Source organism: Corythoichthys intestinalis, chromosome 12 (genome assembly GCF_030265065.1).
Source record: "Corythoichthys intestinalis isolate RoL2023-P3 chromosome 12, ASM3026506v1, whole genome shotgun sequence".
Taxonomy (NCBI): Eukaryota; Metazoa; Chordata; class Actinopteri; order Syngnathiformes; family Syngnathidae; genus Corythoichthys; species Corythoichthys intestinalis.
This window is the reverse complement of record NC_080406.1, coordinates 11,435,367-11,453,560: the sequence shown is the minus strand read 5'-3', so window position 1 is coordinate 11,453,560 and position 18,194 is coordinate 11,435,367. Positions and strand designations below refer to the sequence as shown.

General features: G+C 38.9%; 1 protein-coding gene across 1 annotated transcript in view; it reads left to right on the top strand.

Annotated features, from left to right (window-relative positions):
• Positions 1–3,980: 3,980 nt before the first annotated feature.
• The window catches only part of usp37 (ubiquitin specific peptidase 37), a 33,375-nt gene continuing 19,161 nt past the window's right edge, over positions 3,981–18,194 (top strand). The window contains exons 1-10 of the mRNA XM_057852830.1: positions 3,981–4,163; positions 4,749–4,962; positions 11,810–11,960; positions 12,089–12,180; positions 12,327–12,442; positions 12,552–12,626; positions 12,783–12,871; positions 12,976–13,072; positions 15,987–16,142; positions 16,231–16,362. Of these exons, the coding sequence (XP_057708813.1) occupies positions 4,789–4,962; positions 11,810–11,960; positions 12,089–12,180; positions 12,327–12,442; positions 12,552–12,626; positions 12,783–12,871; positions 12,976–13,072; positions 15,987–16,142; positions 16,231–16,362 (1,082 nt within the window). The 5' untranslated portion in view covers positions 3,981–4,163; positions 4,749–4,788. The remainder of the gene's footprint in view (positions 4,164–4,748; positions 4,963–11,809; positions 11,961–12,088; positions 12,181–12,326; positions 12,443–12,551; positions 12,627–12,782; positions 12,872–12,975; positions 13,073–15,986; positions 16,143–16,230; positions 16,363–18,194) is intronic.

The following is an 18,194-nucleotide window of genomic DNA, read 5'->3' as shown; positions in this document are numbered from 1 at the left end:
TTTGCATAGGGACAGTAGGGACATAACACTACCAAACTTCCAGGATGCTTAAATTGTCCACACCAACTTTTAAGCAACGTAATTTGCATTCCATAATGAGTTCAGTTAAATAATATCATATGTAATTATTAAGTGAATTATTTTCATTATGTTCGGAATTACATTTATCCCTTTTCACTTGATGAATGTGCCGCCCCCCCCCCCCCCGCCCCCAAACGCAAGTTTGATTGGCTGATGACGAGACTCACACAGCTCCGACAGATTCATGTCGACAAAATGCTGCCTCCTCCGTGCACTTCGAAGAGGAGGGATATTAGAAGTTTTTTTTCCACCCTGCAGCAGCCACTGTAAGTAATGTAAAAAGACGTCAATGTTCTGAAGGCGGGGGGAACACCACTAATTTTACTACTAAAAGTCCGACCGGCATCAGAGTTAGCATAACATTCAACTCTGTGAACTTGCAAACCTGCAAAGCTACTGCAGTCTTGCTGGCCTCCACAGGGAACAACGAAATCAAGCTAGCCATCCCTCATTTGGTTCATTGTTTGCATTATGTGCATTACTGTAATGCAACGCAGTCCCTTTAGAGTGCAAGTCCCTTTATTTAAAAAAAAAAAAAAAAAACCATAACAAGGAGCTATCCAAGAATGAGTCCACTTCAGGGGGACACCGACATGAACTGAAATGAAAAAAAAATCTGTGAAATGAAATCATATATCAGAATTTCATGAGAGTCTTGGGGTGGTCTAGTATGCCTCAGATGTAGATCGGTCTTTGGATATCTCAGATTTTTTTCATTATTTTTTCCCAAATCACTTTTATATTACAGTGCTTTAGTTTGAGTCCAGGAGTGCTCCAATCTTCTCCAAAAGTGGACCCATACATGAATAGCTCCCTGATTTTTGTTGTTTTTTTTTTTTATAAAGTGATTTGCACTTCAAAATGTTTCTTCAGTAGTCTTTGAAAACAAAGGTTTGAATCGAATTTTGTGTCACCTGAACCAACAAGCATGAAAGTTAGTATAAGTCAATACAGATTTACTTTGTATTATATATGGCGGAAAACACAGACAAGACTGAAAAAGCAGTTTCTGCTCTTGCACTCCTCTTTAAAAGAAACTGCTGTCTTTTAAGCCAAAACAACTGTTGTGTTTGATAGAACAATATGTCTATATGCTACCATAGCAGATTCATGGTGCATTAAGCCCCTGAACTATTTTTAATTGGTCCGTTTTACCCTGAAAACCCCCGTTTACAGACGTCGCACAACTGCTTTTGTTTTAACCCAGCCATAAAACTACGGTAATTAATTCTATTTATTATTCAAAATGTCTTTCATTTTTAGCTTAGAATCATTAATTGATGTCTAATATTTTGTTTTAAAAAAAAAACGACTTTAAAAAATTATTCACTCGCATATTTTAAACTTTTAAACAAATGATGTCACAATGAAAAAAATGGCGTCTGTAAAAAAGTCACGGATATCTACCTCATAACTATCGGTTAATTGAATTTTTTTTGTTACTGTCGCATTTTCTCCGATATGTTAGATGGCAAGGCAAGGCCAGGCAAATTTATTTATATAGCACAATTCAACACAAGGCAATTCAAAGTGCTTTACATCACATGAAGATCATAAAAATCACATTTAAATCAATACAACGTAAGAACCAAGACAAAAGATCGCATTTAATCACAAATAGAATAAAAATAAATAAATAAAAATAAAACAAAAATATAACAAAAACTACTACTACTAATAATAATTGAAATCAGCAATGGAGATAAGCACAAGAGGAATAGAAAGCAGGTAGATTGAAATATATAGCCAGTCATGGACATGCAGTGCTAAACAAAAGCGTTTTTAGCCCTGATTTAAAAGAGCTAACAGTTTGAGCATACTTCAGACGTTCAGGTAACTTGTTCCAGAGATGAGGAGCATAATAACTAAATGCTGCCTCACCCTGCTTGGTTCTTCGTTCCAGACGACCTTAGGGGTCTAGATGTCTCATAGGAATCTAACAAGTCAAGCATGTATTTTGGTCCAAGGCCATTAAGTGTTTTGTAGACGAGCAGTAGTATTTTATAGTCTATCCTTTGACTCACTGGAAGCCAGTGTAGAGATTTCAAAACCGGTGTAATGTGGTCCAGCTTCCTTGTATTTGTGAGGACTCTGGCTGCAGCATTCTGTACTAGCTGCAGCTTCCTGACTGATTTTTTATCAAGACCCGTAAATATACCGTTGCAATAGTCCAATCTGCTGAAAATGAATGCATGCATAAGTTTTTCCATGTCTTGTTGAGTCAGAAGCCCCTTAATTCTGGTTATATTTTTTAGGTGGTAATAAGCGGATTTAGTGACGGACTTTAGATGGCTATCAAATTTTAGGTCTGAGTCAATAATTACGCCAAGGTTTCTGACTTGATTTGTAGCTGTGACATTGTGCTAAGTTGCCTGCTTATCTTTGACCTTTCCTTTTTTGGCCCAAAAATGATCACCTCTGTCTTCTCCACATTTAACTGGAGAAAATTCTGGCACATCCATTCATTGATTTGATGAATGCATTTACTCAGGGAGGCTAAGGGACTATAATCATGTGGGGACACAGAAATGTACAGTTGTGTGTCATCTGCATAGGCGTGATAGGAGATGTCATACCGTTCCATTATCTGAGCTAACGGAAGCATATAGATGTTAAATAAGAGTGGTCCAAGAATTGACCCTTGAGAGACTCCACACGTGAATTTGGTTCGTTCTGACTGATACTTTCCGATTGACACAAAGAAATCCCTATCATGTAAATAGGATGTGAACCACTGAAGAATAGTGTCAGTAAGCCCAACCCACTGTTCCAATCTGCTGAGTAGTATGTTGTGATCAACCGTGTCGAATGCGGCGCTGAGATCCAATCGTAACAGAACAGATGATTTGCCTGCATCGGTATTCTGACGAATATCATTTAGGACTTTGATAAGCACGGTCTCGGTGCTGTGTTGTGGCCGAAATAAATAATAATAATAAAATAAATAATCGATCCAAACAAAAAAAAAAAATGAAAAAAAAAGTTTCATGGGGTAAATATATAAAAAAGAAAATCTTGACCACTCCTTGATGTCTGGGATTTCTGCATCACGACCCTTGTTATATTGCCATGTTTCACCCATAAAATCCCCCAAAAATCCAGCTGTGGGTATTCACAACTGTCTTGAAACTCAATGATACATGCTACATGGAGTTTTTGGATCAAAACAACGTAAGTGCACGAGAATATCTCGTTAAAGTCATGGCGTCTGTAATTCTGTTCTCGCCTCCAGATAGGGTTTTGCTGTTTAAAAAAACATTAAAAAATTTTTTTTTTTAAAAATGCCCTCCTGTTCAAAAATTTTCTTCCCCCAGAAAATTGAGATTTCAAGCTTTCCAATGATGTATCACACGTGCATATCGGACAGTTTTGAAATTTGGCCAAATTGGGGGTCTCAGAGCGGAACTTAAAGTCACCTGAGTGTTTTCCGCCATATACATTTAGCCTATCAATTAATTAATTAATCTGTTTGGTCTTATTAATGCACCGTCCCCAGCAAAAAGTCTACACTGAGGTTATAATGTTATATCGTCCCTACAAATGTTGAGACCAAACCTACGCCCTTGCTTTGTTTCTCAGTTAAAATCAATCACACATGAGTACGACCGGACCAAGATGGCGGCCATATTTCTTTTCGTGAAGAACCCCACGGGGTGTCTAGCCTCTATATGATTTCTATGGTTGTAACTACGGTACATTACAAACAGCTGAACACAACAAAACCAAGAGATTAAATAACCACATTTTTGAGCGCACTGCAAATGCAAACAATAACATTTGCATTTGCGTTTTCGTCGCACAAAAAAAAAACGCGGGCTCCAGTTTCGATTCCGGCCAAACCCTCGTAGGTGAAATACCGCGAGATGCGAAGTGACGTGCGCAAAACACGCACTTGTGCGTAACTTCCGGGATACATTTTTACGTTCCCGCCATCATCGGGCTTCGTTGCTGCTGCTGCGTTCTGCGAGTCCTCGCCTCTGTCAACAAGAGCCGGTGGTGAATGCCGGCGAAACAAACTTTGGGCTTGCGAAAAACGACATTTGGATACTGTACGTTTCACGGTGGGCGTAGACCAACAGCTGGTGAGTACATTTTAAACTATGTAACGTCAAACGAGATGACTGTTTTCACCTCTTCAAAATGACAAGCAGGCAAATTAGCCTGTTAGCCACATTAGCTTTACTAGCGACGTGCTAATGACGGCCTTCCTCCATCCATCCATTCGGCTGCTCGCTGAGAGGACGACGTCGCCTCTGAAATTGTCACTTATTTCTGTTTCTATTCATTAAGATAACTTTTGGCAATACGTGCACGGCTTTCTCTAATAAAATTTCCTTCAGCGAAGTGAGTGCTTCGTCGGGGGGGTTTGTTCGTGTTTTTGCTCCTGATTCCTGCAGCGGTCACTCATTTATTAACCTAGACTTCCAGAGTCGAAATATTACAGATTTGTTGATTTATCTTAATATTTAACTCTGTTTTGTAAAAATAAATTTAGGAAATGTGTCGCATGCTTGTCTGTGCAAAGTGGGTCTGTTAGCTTCTATGCTAGCGAGTTTGTGACTTGAACTTCGCGTTCCGTTGATTTTGTATGGGAGCTTAGTTTTGCACGAGTTGAGCAAGTGCCTTAAAATGCTAATTTTTGTATTTTTATGTTTTGCTCCACTTAGCTTTCCATTGATCCACAACATCCGAAGAGATCGTTAAGCAATGGCCACCCGCGTGCCTAAAGTCTCCAGTGGTGGCGTTGTAAAGATCCGCTACCAGAGCTTAGAAATCGGCACTTCGCGATGGAAGGAAGGAACTTTTGAGATACTGGAAAAGGATAACAAGATAAGCCTGTGTTTGAGATTCAGCTGCGGCGGGGTGACTAAAACATTCCAGGTAAGATTGAAACGTCTTGAGTAAATGTGTGCATTTTTCTGGATGCTGATAGTGCATTTCTGTGGACTGTCCTAGCGCTTGTAGCTACATAGACTGATGTTACCAAATCTAAAACAAATAACAAAATGTTTGGGATTTACTGTACAGTGAGGAATAGGGGCAATGTGACTCTCCCAGTACACCCAGGAGTAGGCATGTGCCGGTATGGTATTCTAACGGTATGACAAGCAAAAATATCAAGGTATTGCATTAACAACTCTAAAATGTATTACTTTGAGATGCAGTTGCACCTCGACATACGATCGCTTTGACACATAATCTTTTCGACATCCGGCGTAAAATTTAGAGCTGAAACGAATACTCGAGCAACTCGAGTAACTCGAGTTTAAAAACTGATCCGAGTAATTTTATTCACCTCGAGTAATAGTTTATTTTGACAGCTCTAAGCATCACGTTTTGCTCGGACTACTTTTAATGCGGGACAACGCGCTGATGTCACGTGCGTAGAGGAAGAAGCAAAAAATAAATAAATAAAAACTTACTGCGACCGACAGCCGCTACAAACGACGCCGACATTGCTAAATACTAGCCCGCACGATGCTACGTTGGTAGCAGGTAGCGTCTGATGAGTCTCATAGAGATCATTTATGTTGAACTAGATGCGAAATGATAGACTCGGCCGCGTCTGGGCAGCGTTAGTAAACAGCCGCCATCTTAAAGCAGTAGAGCGCTAAGCGCTAATAAATAAAGATTAACATTACTGTCACTAGCTCACGTAACGTTAGCCCTGCGGAGGGCTAGGTTTCTATTAATTATGACCACTGTCGATGCGTGGCTAACGTGTCTTACATACAGGCTTTAACATAACATAGCGTTGTAGAGTGATGAGGGTGTAAAATAAAAACTCAATAATGCTAACTATCAATTTTAGCTCAGTAGTCATTGCTGGATAAAACACAAAGTAGAACTGGTCCCTAATGTGCTCCAATACAGCCTGTATCATACATTTATTTTGAACACTGCAAAAACTCAAAATCCTATCAGGACTTACAGTTTAGTCTAAACTTAAAACTTAACTAGAACTTAAAAATGGCTTGACACAAATAGAAATGTATTTTTTTTTTTAAAATAAGATCTAAAGGTTTTTTGAGTGAAAGCAGTGAATTAATCTTTTTTTTTTTAATTCTAGTTGCATCTGAGATGCAATTGTTTGCTGTTTTCAACAATATACATAAAAAATAAAGACATTGATTGACTGAAAATGGTTCAAGATTAGATGAAATGTCTTGTTTTCTCATGTGTATTTATAATTGCTCTTCACCTAAAAATATATTTGTTTCATCAGATTATTCGAGTAATCGATAGAATTTTCAGTCGATTACTCGATTACTAAACTATTCGATAGCTGCAGCCCTAGTAAAATTTGACTCGCCATTTGTTTCTACATCCGACGGCATGCTCTAAATACGACGATCTATGACCGCACCGCAGTTTCTTTGTTTTCCCGCAAGAGGGACGTACGGCAGATTTTCTTGTGAGAGAAATGAACATGGGTTCCAACAGTGTTAGTGCAGGTGGTGGGAAAAAAAAAGGATAAAGGTGATGCTCATCATTGACATGAAGATGGGGTGTGGGGTGCGCATCCGTGATATGGCTCGAAAATACAGCCGTAGATGGTCAATCTCGGCGGTCCTCCTCCACCAGTCTTAAGTTAAGGTGGTAATTATTATTGTGGTAACATCGCCAAAGAAATTGCCAGCTTCGTCCGGTTTCTAATAATTTATTCCATCAACTTGAGCAACACAACACGCCTAGTGTCCCCCGCAGCAAGTAAACAAAGTGAAAGTGAAAACGGTCACTCTGTCAAGTCAGCCACGTGATGCGTTCAGGTACACCGCGCAAACACATTCGCCACATTAAAACACGGGTTGTTACATTATTATAGGCATTATTGTAATTATTGCTATTATTATAATATTACTCTGATTTTTATTCATAATTACTTTTTTTCGCTCTTTGTAATTGATATTTTCAATAATAACATCAGTATTTATTAAGAATTTAGTGTAGGTTTTCAGGCTGTGTAACGAATTAATGGAATTACCGTGTTGGCCCGAATATAAGACGACCCCCTCTTTTTCAAGACTGAAGTTTGAAAAAAGACTTTTTGAACACCGAATTAATTTTTATACAGAAAACAATTAGATTACATCCGAAACAAATGATTATAACAATATATTTGAGAGAAAAAGCATGTTATTTTGCCTCATTCAAATCTTAATATCTGAACATTTAAATATGTAAACTAAAGTGCAATCGCATTCGTAAATGAATGGCTTCTTGTTTTTGAAATGTAAATAAACCAATTTATTGTGAATAAAACAACAAAATTACAATAACTGCATTAACCATCAAAGTGAAGTCTAACTGTAACTGTAGTCTTGAAACAAATCTGAATAAGGAAAAGCATTGCAATAAAAAATGCAAACTGGTTAAACTTAGAGTAGCTGAGATCTGTCATGACAGAACATCGCTTCAGTGATATCTGGCGCCATCTAGCGTCGTGAATGGGGAGAGTAGCTGTGATCTCTCAAGACAGAACATCGCTTTAATGATATCTGGCGCCATCTAGCGCCGTGAATGGGGAGAGCAGCTGAGATTTGTCATGACAGAACATCGCTTCAATGATATCTGGCGCCATCTAGCGTCGTGAATGGGTATAATGTCTAGACCAGGGGTCCCCATTTGCCAGGCCGCGGACCGCTACCGGTCCGTGGCGCATTTGCTACCGGGCCGCACAGAAATAATAATTTAATAACGACCGCATTCTCGCCGAATTAACCCTGTGCCCCTGCTTAACACACCAATATCTCTATCTATTATAGATATAATACTATGGGATAGATTACAATGTTGTCATAGAAGTCCATTGATTGGACTGCTAGCAGTACATCTTGTTTGTGTATATAATATATCTATGTGCGCTTGTCCTCGATAATAATGTATTACTAGGCCGCGGGCGCAGCACATTTGTTCCCGGAAATAATTAGCCCCCACACGAGCGAAGATAACTGGAAAACAGACGTCTTTGGAGATATTTTTACGGCGAAAAGGATATTTTTACGGCGAAAAGGGCACCTGACAAGCCTACAACCTCGAAGACCCACGAACTGCCAAGGAGTGGATTTGTGACCCGTTTGCGAATAAACAGAGAGATCGGAAATGACGGGGACCTTATTAAAACGTAAATTCGAGACAACAACTCTACCGAGGTTCTGGATTAAAGTCATTCTGGAATATCCTGACATCGCGCCAAGAGCATTGAAAACCCTGCTACAATTTCCAACATCGTATCTTTGTGAAGCGGGCTTCTTAATTAATGTTTAACGACGAGGCGAAGTCGTTAATGGTGAGCGCGGTGTGCAGCTGTTGCATGCAGCTTACATGGCAGGATGAATCTGAGGAGAATTTTTCTACAAGTCATTCCATGATCAAACGTAAGTTAATATTCCTTTCTTTCAAGAAAGTTTGTAGTGTTTACTTTGGAATCGCTGCATTTGCGCATTTTGCGGCTATGTTTAACTCTACGCGCATGCGCAGAACCGCATCGTAGGAATTTTTGATGGGTTGCAAAATTTGTCAGAACACCGGTCCGTGAAAAAAAAAGACCCAAATAACACCGGTCCGTGGTGCAAAAAAGGTTGGGGACCCCTAGTCTAGACCACGAAAATAAGACGACCCCCTCTCTTTCAGTCTTATTTCAATGCAAAAAAACATCTTATATTTGGGCCAATACGGTATAATGTATTATGGGAATATCCTGCTCGACATACGACCATTTCGACTTACAAACAGGTTCCTGGAACAAATTAACTTAGTATGTAGAGGTAGCACTGTATTTGGGTTTTTAAAAAATCCATTGAACATGATTTTTATTTTTCAAAACATATTAGCAAATTGCAACATAAGTATGTTAAGTCAAAATAAATAAATAAACAAAAAACGAAATAAAATAAATGCTGCCCTTTAGGTGAGCCTAACCCCACAGCTCAACATAATTACCATCAGAACAAAAATAATTTAATTATTTTCCATAAAAAGCATGTGTGTATGTCTCGTATCATGTTTACATTATACACACTCTCTTTCTCAACACAAACAGTTGCCAGAGAGAAAAAAAAAACAGGTTTTACCACCGCTATACACACTAAACATGCTGGAGTTAACTCTTGTAGCTGGTGGGAAACGTTCATGGCAGTGTTCACCAGGGGTCACGTTAACCGAATATTTTCCGTCGTTGCCCGTTTTTTTAAAACGGTGACGGAAAAAACTGAAGTCCATCTGTCATTTTGACAGGTTGCAATTCACACCCCAGACCACAGGCTGGCGAGTGAGCATATTAATTAGCTATTGTCTCTCTTGATGCATGACGTTGTTGGCCTCACTCGGGAAAAATATAAAGGCAACTGAGTGTCTGAAGTTTCTTCAAAAAGCCCCAAAATGACGATGGTGTTGATGATAAAAGAGGTGAAAAAAGAGTGTGGCCGCAGAGCACGGATTCAGCCTCCAGAACAACATCAAAACGGCCATGAGAAGTCGTCTGTCCGAGGCTAAAGTCCGAAACCTCATGACAATAGCCTCTGCAGCAATCCCAGTTGAGACTAGACATGTGCCGGTGACCGGTTTCACGGTTTACCGTGGTGTGAAAACGTCGCGGTTTCAAAACCACAAAAATTTTCCGTCAGACCGTAGAACGGTATTCGCTATTTTTCATGTGTCAAAACTGCAGCCAGAAGGGACGTGGCGCGGCAGCGCTCACCACCTCCCGTTTGTTGCTGTGTGTGAAAGTGACTCTATCGGCTAGACAGCCAGCGAACCCAAAAACAAATACTCTTTCAATTTCAATTTATTGAGCTCTCAAATCGTGGTAAGTGGAATATACAAAATGCATACATTTAAAACGTTGTACAATTGTATTTTTCCATGTGTGAGTAGCTTCAACAGATTAGCACCATGGAAAAAGTTCGCCAAAAACAAAACACACATTTTCCTTTCAAATTCGATATACAAACTAAATAAAAGCTTACAAAGACGAATGTTAGCCTAGGTTTAGCTGGGAGAGCAACTTCGTCGAGTTTTACAGCCGCAGAGTGAGAAAACAAGCTTGATTCGCTTGAACCAGTGGCTTGAATGAAGGGGGGAAAAAATGGTAGCCTCAAAGATCGCTAATTGCAGAAAGATGATCTTGCCCTAAGCACAAATCCACGTTCACTGGATCAAGGAGAAGTCACACTCCTAATTTTTTTTTTTTTTTAGATGAAACCTTTCCACAACAATATTGACATTTTAACTAACTTATACATTTTTAACTAACTTATTAACTTATAAATTATTTATAATTGTTCTTTTTAACACAAAGGCATGACATGTAGACTAGAGTTGACACAGTGGCTGAAAATGGCGAAACTTCACTTGAGCTTTTCCACCCTCAAAACAAAGTCATGCAGTATAATTTAAAAAATCTTGAGCAACTTGAGCTGTGGGTATAGTCTATAAATTGTATTTTAATTTTATTTAAAATATAATTTTTTTAAATTAATATTTTATTTATTTTAACAATATATTCATGTTCCAATTTGCAACTATGTTCTGAAAAAAAAATTCCTGTTCAATGGAATTAATTTATTTATTTTTTTAACCCATACATCTCAAAATAGCAATACCGTAATACCGTGAAACCGCGGCATTTTTGCTCACGGTTATTGTACCATCAAAATCTCATACCGGCACATGCCTAGTTGAGACATTTCATTATACACAAGCGGGCACACAATTCAAGTCCATGCGCACCAGGAGGAAGGTTAAGACTGCGTTCAGGCCACAGCAGGTGAACTGTTAATTTCATTGTTCCATATGTAGCCTACCTACTGGGGCCACAGTCAGCTGTTTTTGTCACTGCGGAGAAAAAGTTACATATTCATCTGCTTTATGTGTGATGGCACGGTGTGGATTCTCTGTTAAGCTTGTTCGGACAGAATATTAATTAAAAATGAATGAAAACTAAATACTATTGAATATGTCATTATTATCATTTTAAAAATTTGAGTGACGGGTAAAAATAGATTATGACCAGATTTTTATGACCCTGTCAGTCAAAATGACAGACAACGAAAATGTCTAGCGCAACCTCTGGTGTTCACTAACCTTTAATTTTGAATAAATGCGAAATCATATTGGAGGTATTGCCCCCTTGGCAGCCACCCTCCGCAAACATGTTTTTAATGTCGGTTGGCCCTCCTCTGTAACTTTTCTGTATCCGAAGTATTCCCATACCAGCTATTTTGTTTTCTTCGAATTGGGTGGGGGGTGGGGGGGTTTCAGGAGTTTCACCTCCTCCAGCCATCATGTAGCACAGCCTGACTCACTAACACTGAGTAACAACTGTGGGGGAGGGCTCAGCCTTGAATTTGCAAGCGAGGGATTTCTCCCTGCATTTGCATTGGGACATAAACAATAGCGAACATCTTAGGGATGCTATGACGGAATTTTTTTTTTTTTGGCGGTTTTGGAACCTTGACGTTTGCATATAGTACCTTGAAACTAGTAATCGGCACATGTCTACCCAGGACTAGGGGAGACATGTTTTTTATATATTGTCACACCCCCTCCCAGGACAGATGGAAGACTGTTCACAAGTAGTCAATAGTGTGTTGAATGAAAGATTTAGTTGACAATTTGATTGCTTTGACAGTGTCAAAAACAAGGAATCAATGAATATAATGACTTGGACCGACAGTGAAATTTAAAACACTTATGAAGGAAAATAACATGCGTTTCTCATTCCCAGCTGTATCAGAACGTGAAGAAAGTCACATTCAACTGTAACAGAATCAACCTGATTTTGAAAGACAACAGCAGCATTATGCTTGACAAGATGGCACCCACTTTGGCCCAGAAGACTCGAGACTATTTGGAGAAGCTCAAGCAAGGAAAACCAAGTGAATTTCTCATTTCAATATTACCTGAGCATTTTAAAAGCCATTAGTCTAAGGAAATTATTAGCTATAAATAATTCACTGGTGTCCTATCAAATCAACTAAATCTGCAATTGTTTTTACATTTGAAGGTGTTTTAAAGTCGTCCCATGGAAGTGTTAACTTCAGCTTACCGACCCGCCGCTCGGTGAAAAACGACAACCACCCATCTGGGGAAGGACAGGTGAGAGCCCTATTAAACTTTGTTAGAAATTAAGAATCTCCGTGATTAAGATATAAAAAATATATTTATTGTGCCTCAACTTGCACTTCTCGCAAAAAAGGCTAAATCAAATAAGGCAACATTTTGGGTGTCCGAACATTTTACAGATGTTAACAAGGCGGCAGAGTATGGAGGGACAGGACGACTCGACGCCGCGGAAACCCCTGCGCAGCCCGAGCAGAGCAGCCTCCACGCCGACTAGAAGCGGACTTTCTGAGAACCGGTAGGACAGGCATTTGCTTTGCATTGAGATGTTTATTTCCACAATAAGTAATCACAATATTTGCGTGAATCATTTTGTAACCTTCTTTTTGCCGCTGTTATTTCGGTAGTGAAAAGAGAAAGCGACTCCTCACCCCTGAAAGTGACTTGACAGAAGACTACCCCAAAGAAAATGATTCGTCTAGGTAAAAGTTGCATACACTTATTCCTATTTCAGATCCATAATGCTCACTAACCCTCCCTTTACATAATGGATAATATTTTGCAGTTGTCTTTCAATGTTAAACTTTTCATTTTGTCTACTCAAAAGTTTTTCAATTTTGTTTTTTAATTTTTTAAAGCAACAACAAAGCCACTTTGGACCCATCTCGGAAGTTTTTAATGAGTTGCAAAGATAAGCTAAAGCAGGCAGAGGACAACCGGAGTTTAGGTAAATCTTCTAGGAAAGCTTTCTTGATATAATGTGGCCAGTGTCATGTGATATCTTTATTTTTTTGGGGGGCATACCTTACTTTTTGTTTGTCTTCTTCTCAGCTCCTCTCAGTTCGCCGACCCCCCTCGGGCCATCTTCATTCTACGGCAGTCGATCTGTGACCAAGGATTATAGTCAGACCCACTCTTTTTCAGAAAGGTGAGCTTTTCGCATACAGGCATGAAAATCTCTCACCTTCACCTTAACGACATGTTTTATTGAAGTTGCTAAGCCTGTCATTTCACATGGCTGAATACAGCTGCTCCTTGTTAAGACCAACATAAGCTCAGTTATTGTTTGAGCTAATGTTTTTTTTAATGCATTCGTAATTTAGTTTATATATTTTGCCGTTTTTTTGTGGGATTATGTATTTTAACCATTTTTTAAGAGAAAAAGAAAAGCTAGCATTTTACAGTATTTAAGCTATTGCGTATTTGCCCTGTAAGTTAGCCAATTGTTCTTTTGTTGTACTTTTGATCCTCGTTTTTTTTTTTTTTTTATACAAGTATACTGTTTAAGGGTCAGGTATTTTATTTTTTTATAAACCTTATCCGATTACTTGATTATTCGAACTAACTAGTTTATCGATTAATCGACTACCAAAATAATCGATAGCTGCATCCCTAGCCTACATACACATGAGCCAAAATATGTCTACTTATGTGGAGACCAGGTCTCTATTATAGGGCTGGGCGATATGGCCTTAAACATGTATCACGATAAATTGAGCAGATTTATCTCGATAACGATAAATGACGATAAATTCGCCCAAGCGGACTGTTATATACCGTATTTTTCGGACTATAAGTCGCGGTTTTTTTCATATTTTGGCTGGGGGTGCGACTTATACTCAGGAGCGACTTATGTGTGGAATTATTAACACATTATGATATAATTTCACATGTTATTTTGGTGTTTTGCAGTGACACTGATGGTTTTGTAAAGTTGTTAGCATGTTCTTATGCTATAGTTATCTGAATAACTCTTTATAGCTATGGCCACGTTCGCGTTCTGCCTTTGGCAGTGTATGCTCAATTGTATTATTGACTTTTTTATCTTGAAATGGATGCATTTAGTTTGTGGCGCTTTCATGCCCACGTGAGGGCGCACTCGCACTTGTTTACGTGGAGAAGAGTGCTCACACGCCAGAAGAAGACGGACAGCTACGTAGCTCTGAGTGAGTGGGCGAGTTACAGCGAGAGAGAATAGACGGCTGCGAGCCTACTTTCATTGTTTATGCTTTAAAATCATCTCTACAGAGGCAACGCCTGCGTGTATCATCTTTTCTGTTGTTGTTGTGTGTTTTCCACCCGCGATCGGACACTTAGAGCCAGTTGTGTGGTTGTTTGAACGATGTGCTAATGATAGCGAACGCATGCTAACCTGTTACTTATTACTAATAGTACCTAATTATCATTTATTTACGTTGATCCGAACCTGTTTTCTATCGAGGACCAAATTGATTCAGCAAATTATACGGACGTCCTGCATTGTCTTTTGGGAGTTCGCTGTACAGCCAGGACCGAGCTGTAGCGTAGGACAGTATATTCACATTTCGTTGTTCATGCACTGTACACTGTATATTTATTTAGCATGTTGTTCTCTATTGTATTTTTATATTAAATTGCCTTTCAAGATGACATGTCTGTTCTATGTGTTGGATTTTATCAAGTAAATTTCCCCCCAAAATTCGACTTATACTCCGGTGCGACTTGTATATGTTTTTTTTCTCTTCGTTGGGCATTTTATGGCTGACTTATACTCAGGAGCGACTTGTAGTCCAAAAAATACGGTAATTTGAAAATCTGAATCAATGCATGAAATACAGATTAACTATTTCTTGTTGATTTACCAGCATTCAATTTGATATACTGTATTTAACAATTGTACATGCAGTCTAAACATTAAGTTTATAAAAATGTATTGTAAGCAATAAGAATTCAAGTATGAACATTTATAACAGCGTGTATGACTTGAACAATGTACATTGTCAAAATCAATATGCCTGTGCAAACATGTAATTGTAACACAAATGACTTGCAGCTTGAACAGTACACTTCGAAAAGACAACTTATTGTTAATGGCTGCTGTGATATAATTATTAAATACAAGTGTTTACTTTATGGTTTAAGGTTTTTTTTTTCCCCCCAGTGCATTTTTTAATAAATGCACGCACAATAAAAATAGCTGGGGCCATTTCTCGGTCATTATAAGTTTCGCCGTTGGATTGTACTTTATGCGGAATTCTTTACCATCACAAAAGCTATCAGAGGAATCGCACACAGACAGATACAAAATAACGCCACATAGTAATTGCTAGATGCAGTCCGTGCCCAATCCACTCATTAAGTTCAGCCGTTTCGACAAGGTTAGAGCCTCTATCCGACTCCATAACGTTCATTTGTAGCGTTAGCCGCTAGCTAGCGTTAGCCTGGCTATCAGTAGAAAGCACTGAAAGCACCATCTCCGGAAATCGTGAGAACAAAGGAGGACATCGGGTGAAAGCCCGTCTGGATGCCACCAAGAGTCTACTAAATGTCGGTTGAAAGTTTGGTGAACCTCCCTTAAGCCACACTCCATCACGTTTTGCTTGTAGCGTTAGCTGCTAGCGTTAGCTTACCGGGCTTTTGTTTGATTGGCTTCCTGATGATCACGTGACTCCCTACGTCAGCACATTCACTGCTTTCTTAAAGGGGAATGAACATAGACGAACAACAGAATCAAAGCGGGATGAAAAGACTATATTTTCTTGTTTTATTAATTTACCGAATTTACCGACATGGTCAAAATTACGTCGGTCATCGTTAAGAATTTCGGTGACGGTAAATATTCGGTTTACCGCCCTGCTCTACTCTATTACTATTAAGTCAAAGTTTCTAAGTCAAACTTTGACTTTGTCCATGGCAATTAATGAATTCCATATAAAGGATTGAAAGAATTTATTTCGTAAAGGACCTGATAAAGGGTGGGGGGAAAGTACAGTAAAATCTGACTTAAAACTTTACTGCTGTAACAGTTTTTTTTTTTTTTTTTGTGTTGTGTGATTTCATTGACATTTGCCTCCAAATCTCAGGCCTTCGAGTGCATCCCTTACCCCTACAGCCAAGCGCAGTCTCCTGCTGCCAAATCACTCCACTCCTTTCAAAAAAGTACGACCCTCTGTGGATTATGGCGGTTGGAACAAGCAGCGACCTTCCACGCCAGCCCAGTCGCAGCCACCACTGCAAGGGTAAAGTCTGATTTCTTGTAAATTAGGATTGGACGTTTTGCTGGAATGTTTTTCTGACCGTGCCGTGCGATGTGTAAATGATTGGCAGATTTTCAAATTTGGGCAACACTTGCTACATGAACGCCATTCTCCAGTCGCTCTTCAGCCTCCCGTCTTTCTCCAATGACATGCTGAAGCAGAGCATCCCTTGGAAGAAGGTGCCCGTCAATGCATTGCTCAGGTAGGGTTTATGCTACAGCTGATTACACTACGTGAAAATTGACGGAGGAGGCAGGCTTCGTCTGTATGTAAGAGGATTTGGGTCAATCTGAAAGGGGGGATAATTGTACCACAACACACATCGTGATATACGGCTATGTAATTTATATGTGATTCGATGAGACTGTAAAAGGAAGATGTCTGTTTGAGATGAACTTGTTTTTTTTTTCCCCATTGAAGTCATGTAAAAAAAAATATTTTAGGTTGTATATCCATGAAATAACAATAGTAGGAGAAATTCAAGAAAGATGCTGTATTTCTCTGACTATGTGGCGCACTTAAAATCTTATGTTTTTCCCAAAAATTGACAGTACGCCTCATAATCCCATGCACGTTATATATGAATTCTGGTTGTGCTTAATGTGTTCAAACCTATTTTGTTGTAGTATAACTGAATTATACCTCCCCATTGAAGTGCTCAAGACACATTCATCAAACAAAGAAATAAAACAAATGCATTCATAAAAAAAACAAAAAAACAATAGGGTTGTCTGATAATTACTTTTTAGCCGATATCCCGATAGTTTCCAACTCCAAAAATCCGGTACTGATATATGCGGTCGTGAACATAAGATATTCTTTTTTTCTTTTTCTTCAATCATTTATTGTTCATTTAATTTTTGCACCATCAATGCAAATGGTCTGCTTACAGAACAAATCTCAAGCATCTTAGTTTAGAGACATCTAATGGTCAATAAGCATAACTGCTGGGCGAAGCTGTGACCAGTCCTTGTACAAAGGTAGACTTTTCACTTTGAAGGCAACATGCATATTGGGCCGAAACCGACAAAAAACAGGGTACCCGCGGGTTATTAAAAGTATTAAAAAAGCATTGACTTTAGTTTTCAATTATTAAAGGTATTAAAAGCATTAAATTAGCTGTCGTAAGTCTGGAATTTTTTCACAGTGGTTTTAATTTTCAAGAACATCTAAGTGCAACCTAAATTATATCCGTGACGAAGTTTTTTTTTTTTATTTATTTATTTTTTTTTTTAAATCCAAGATGACACGTAGAATTTTTACAATGCGCTGCACCTCGTACGTGCGCGCCGTTAGCATCATTAGCATCAACAGCAGGAAATCGCACAGTACTGTGTGCTAACGCAAGGAACTGCTCAGATGCCTTAGTTGTTATGTTCGACGAAAGCCTCAACAAGACAACCAAGTCCAAACAGTTGGACCAGCATGTGAGGTATTGGATCGGTGACCAAGTCGCATCCAGATACTTTGGGTCGCAGTTTATGGGTCATGCGAAGGCAGTGGACCTGCTTAACATTTCAAAGTAAGTTTCCAATTTCTCCAATTAAAATGTGTTAGATGCAATAATGTATTTCTGCACGGTTTGCCTTTCGAATGAATGTGAATTTCGCAGTTTTAACTCAAGAGTTAGCCATGTTCAATCGGGTATTGGCAGGTGCATTAGCCTTAGCATGGACAAACCGGAGTCGTAGATTCACCATCACTCTCAGATACACAACACGGTTGACACTGTCTATTATTGGAACGAGTGCGGGGTAACGTACTAACGTTGATCTGAATAACATGGCATGGTGATAGGCAAATTATAATGTAGGTGATGGTAAAACACCTCCTGGTATATTTAAATGTTTTTCTTGATTAAATAAGAGTATGGATTTTCTCTATCTGATTAAAAGAAATGTCTTCAATAGCTAACAAAGGATTAACATGTGTTTTTTATACTTCTTGTCATGTGATTAGAAAAAAACAATTACCAAGGGAAATGGTCATGTGTAGCTTTTTTATTTTGTGGTAATTAATGGTAAACTACTGCCA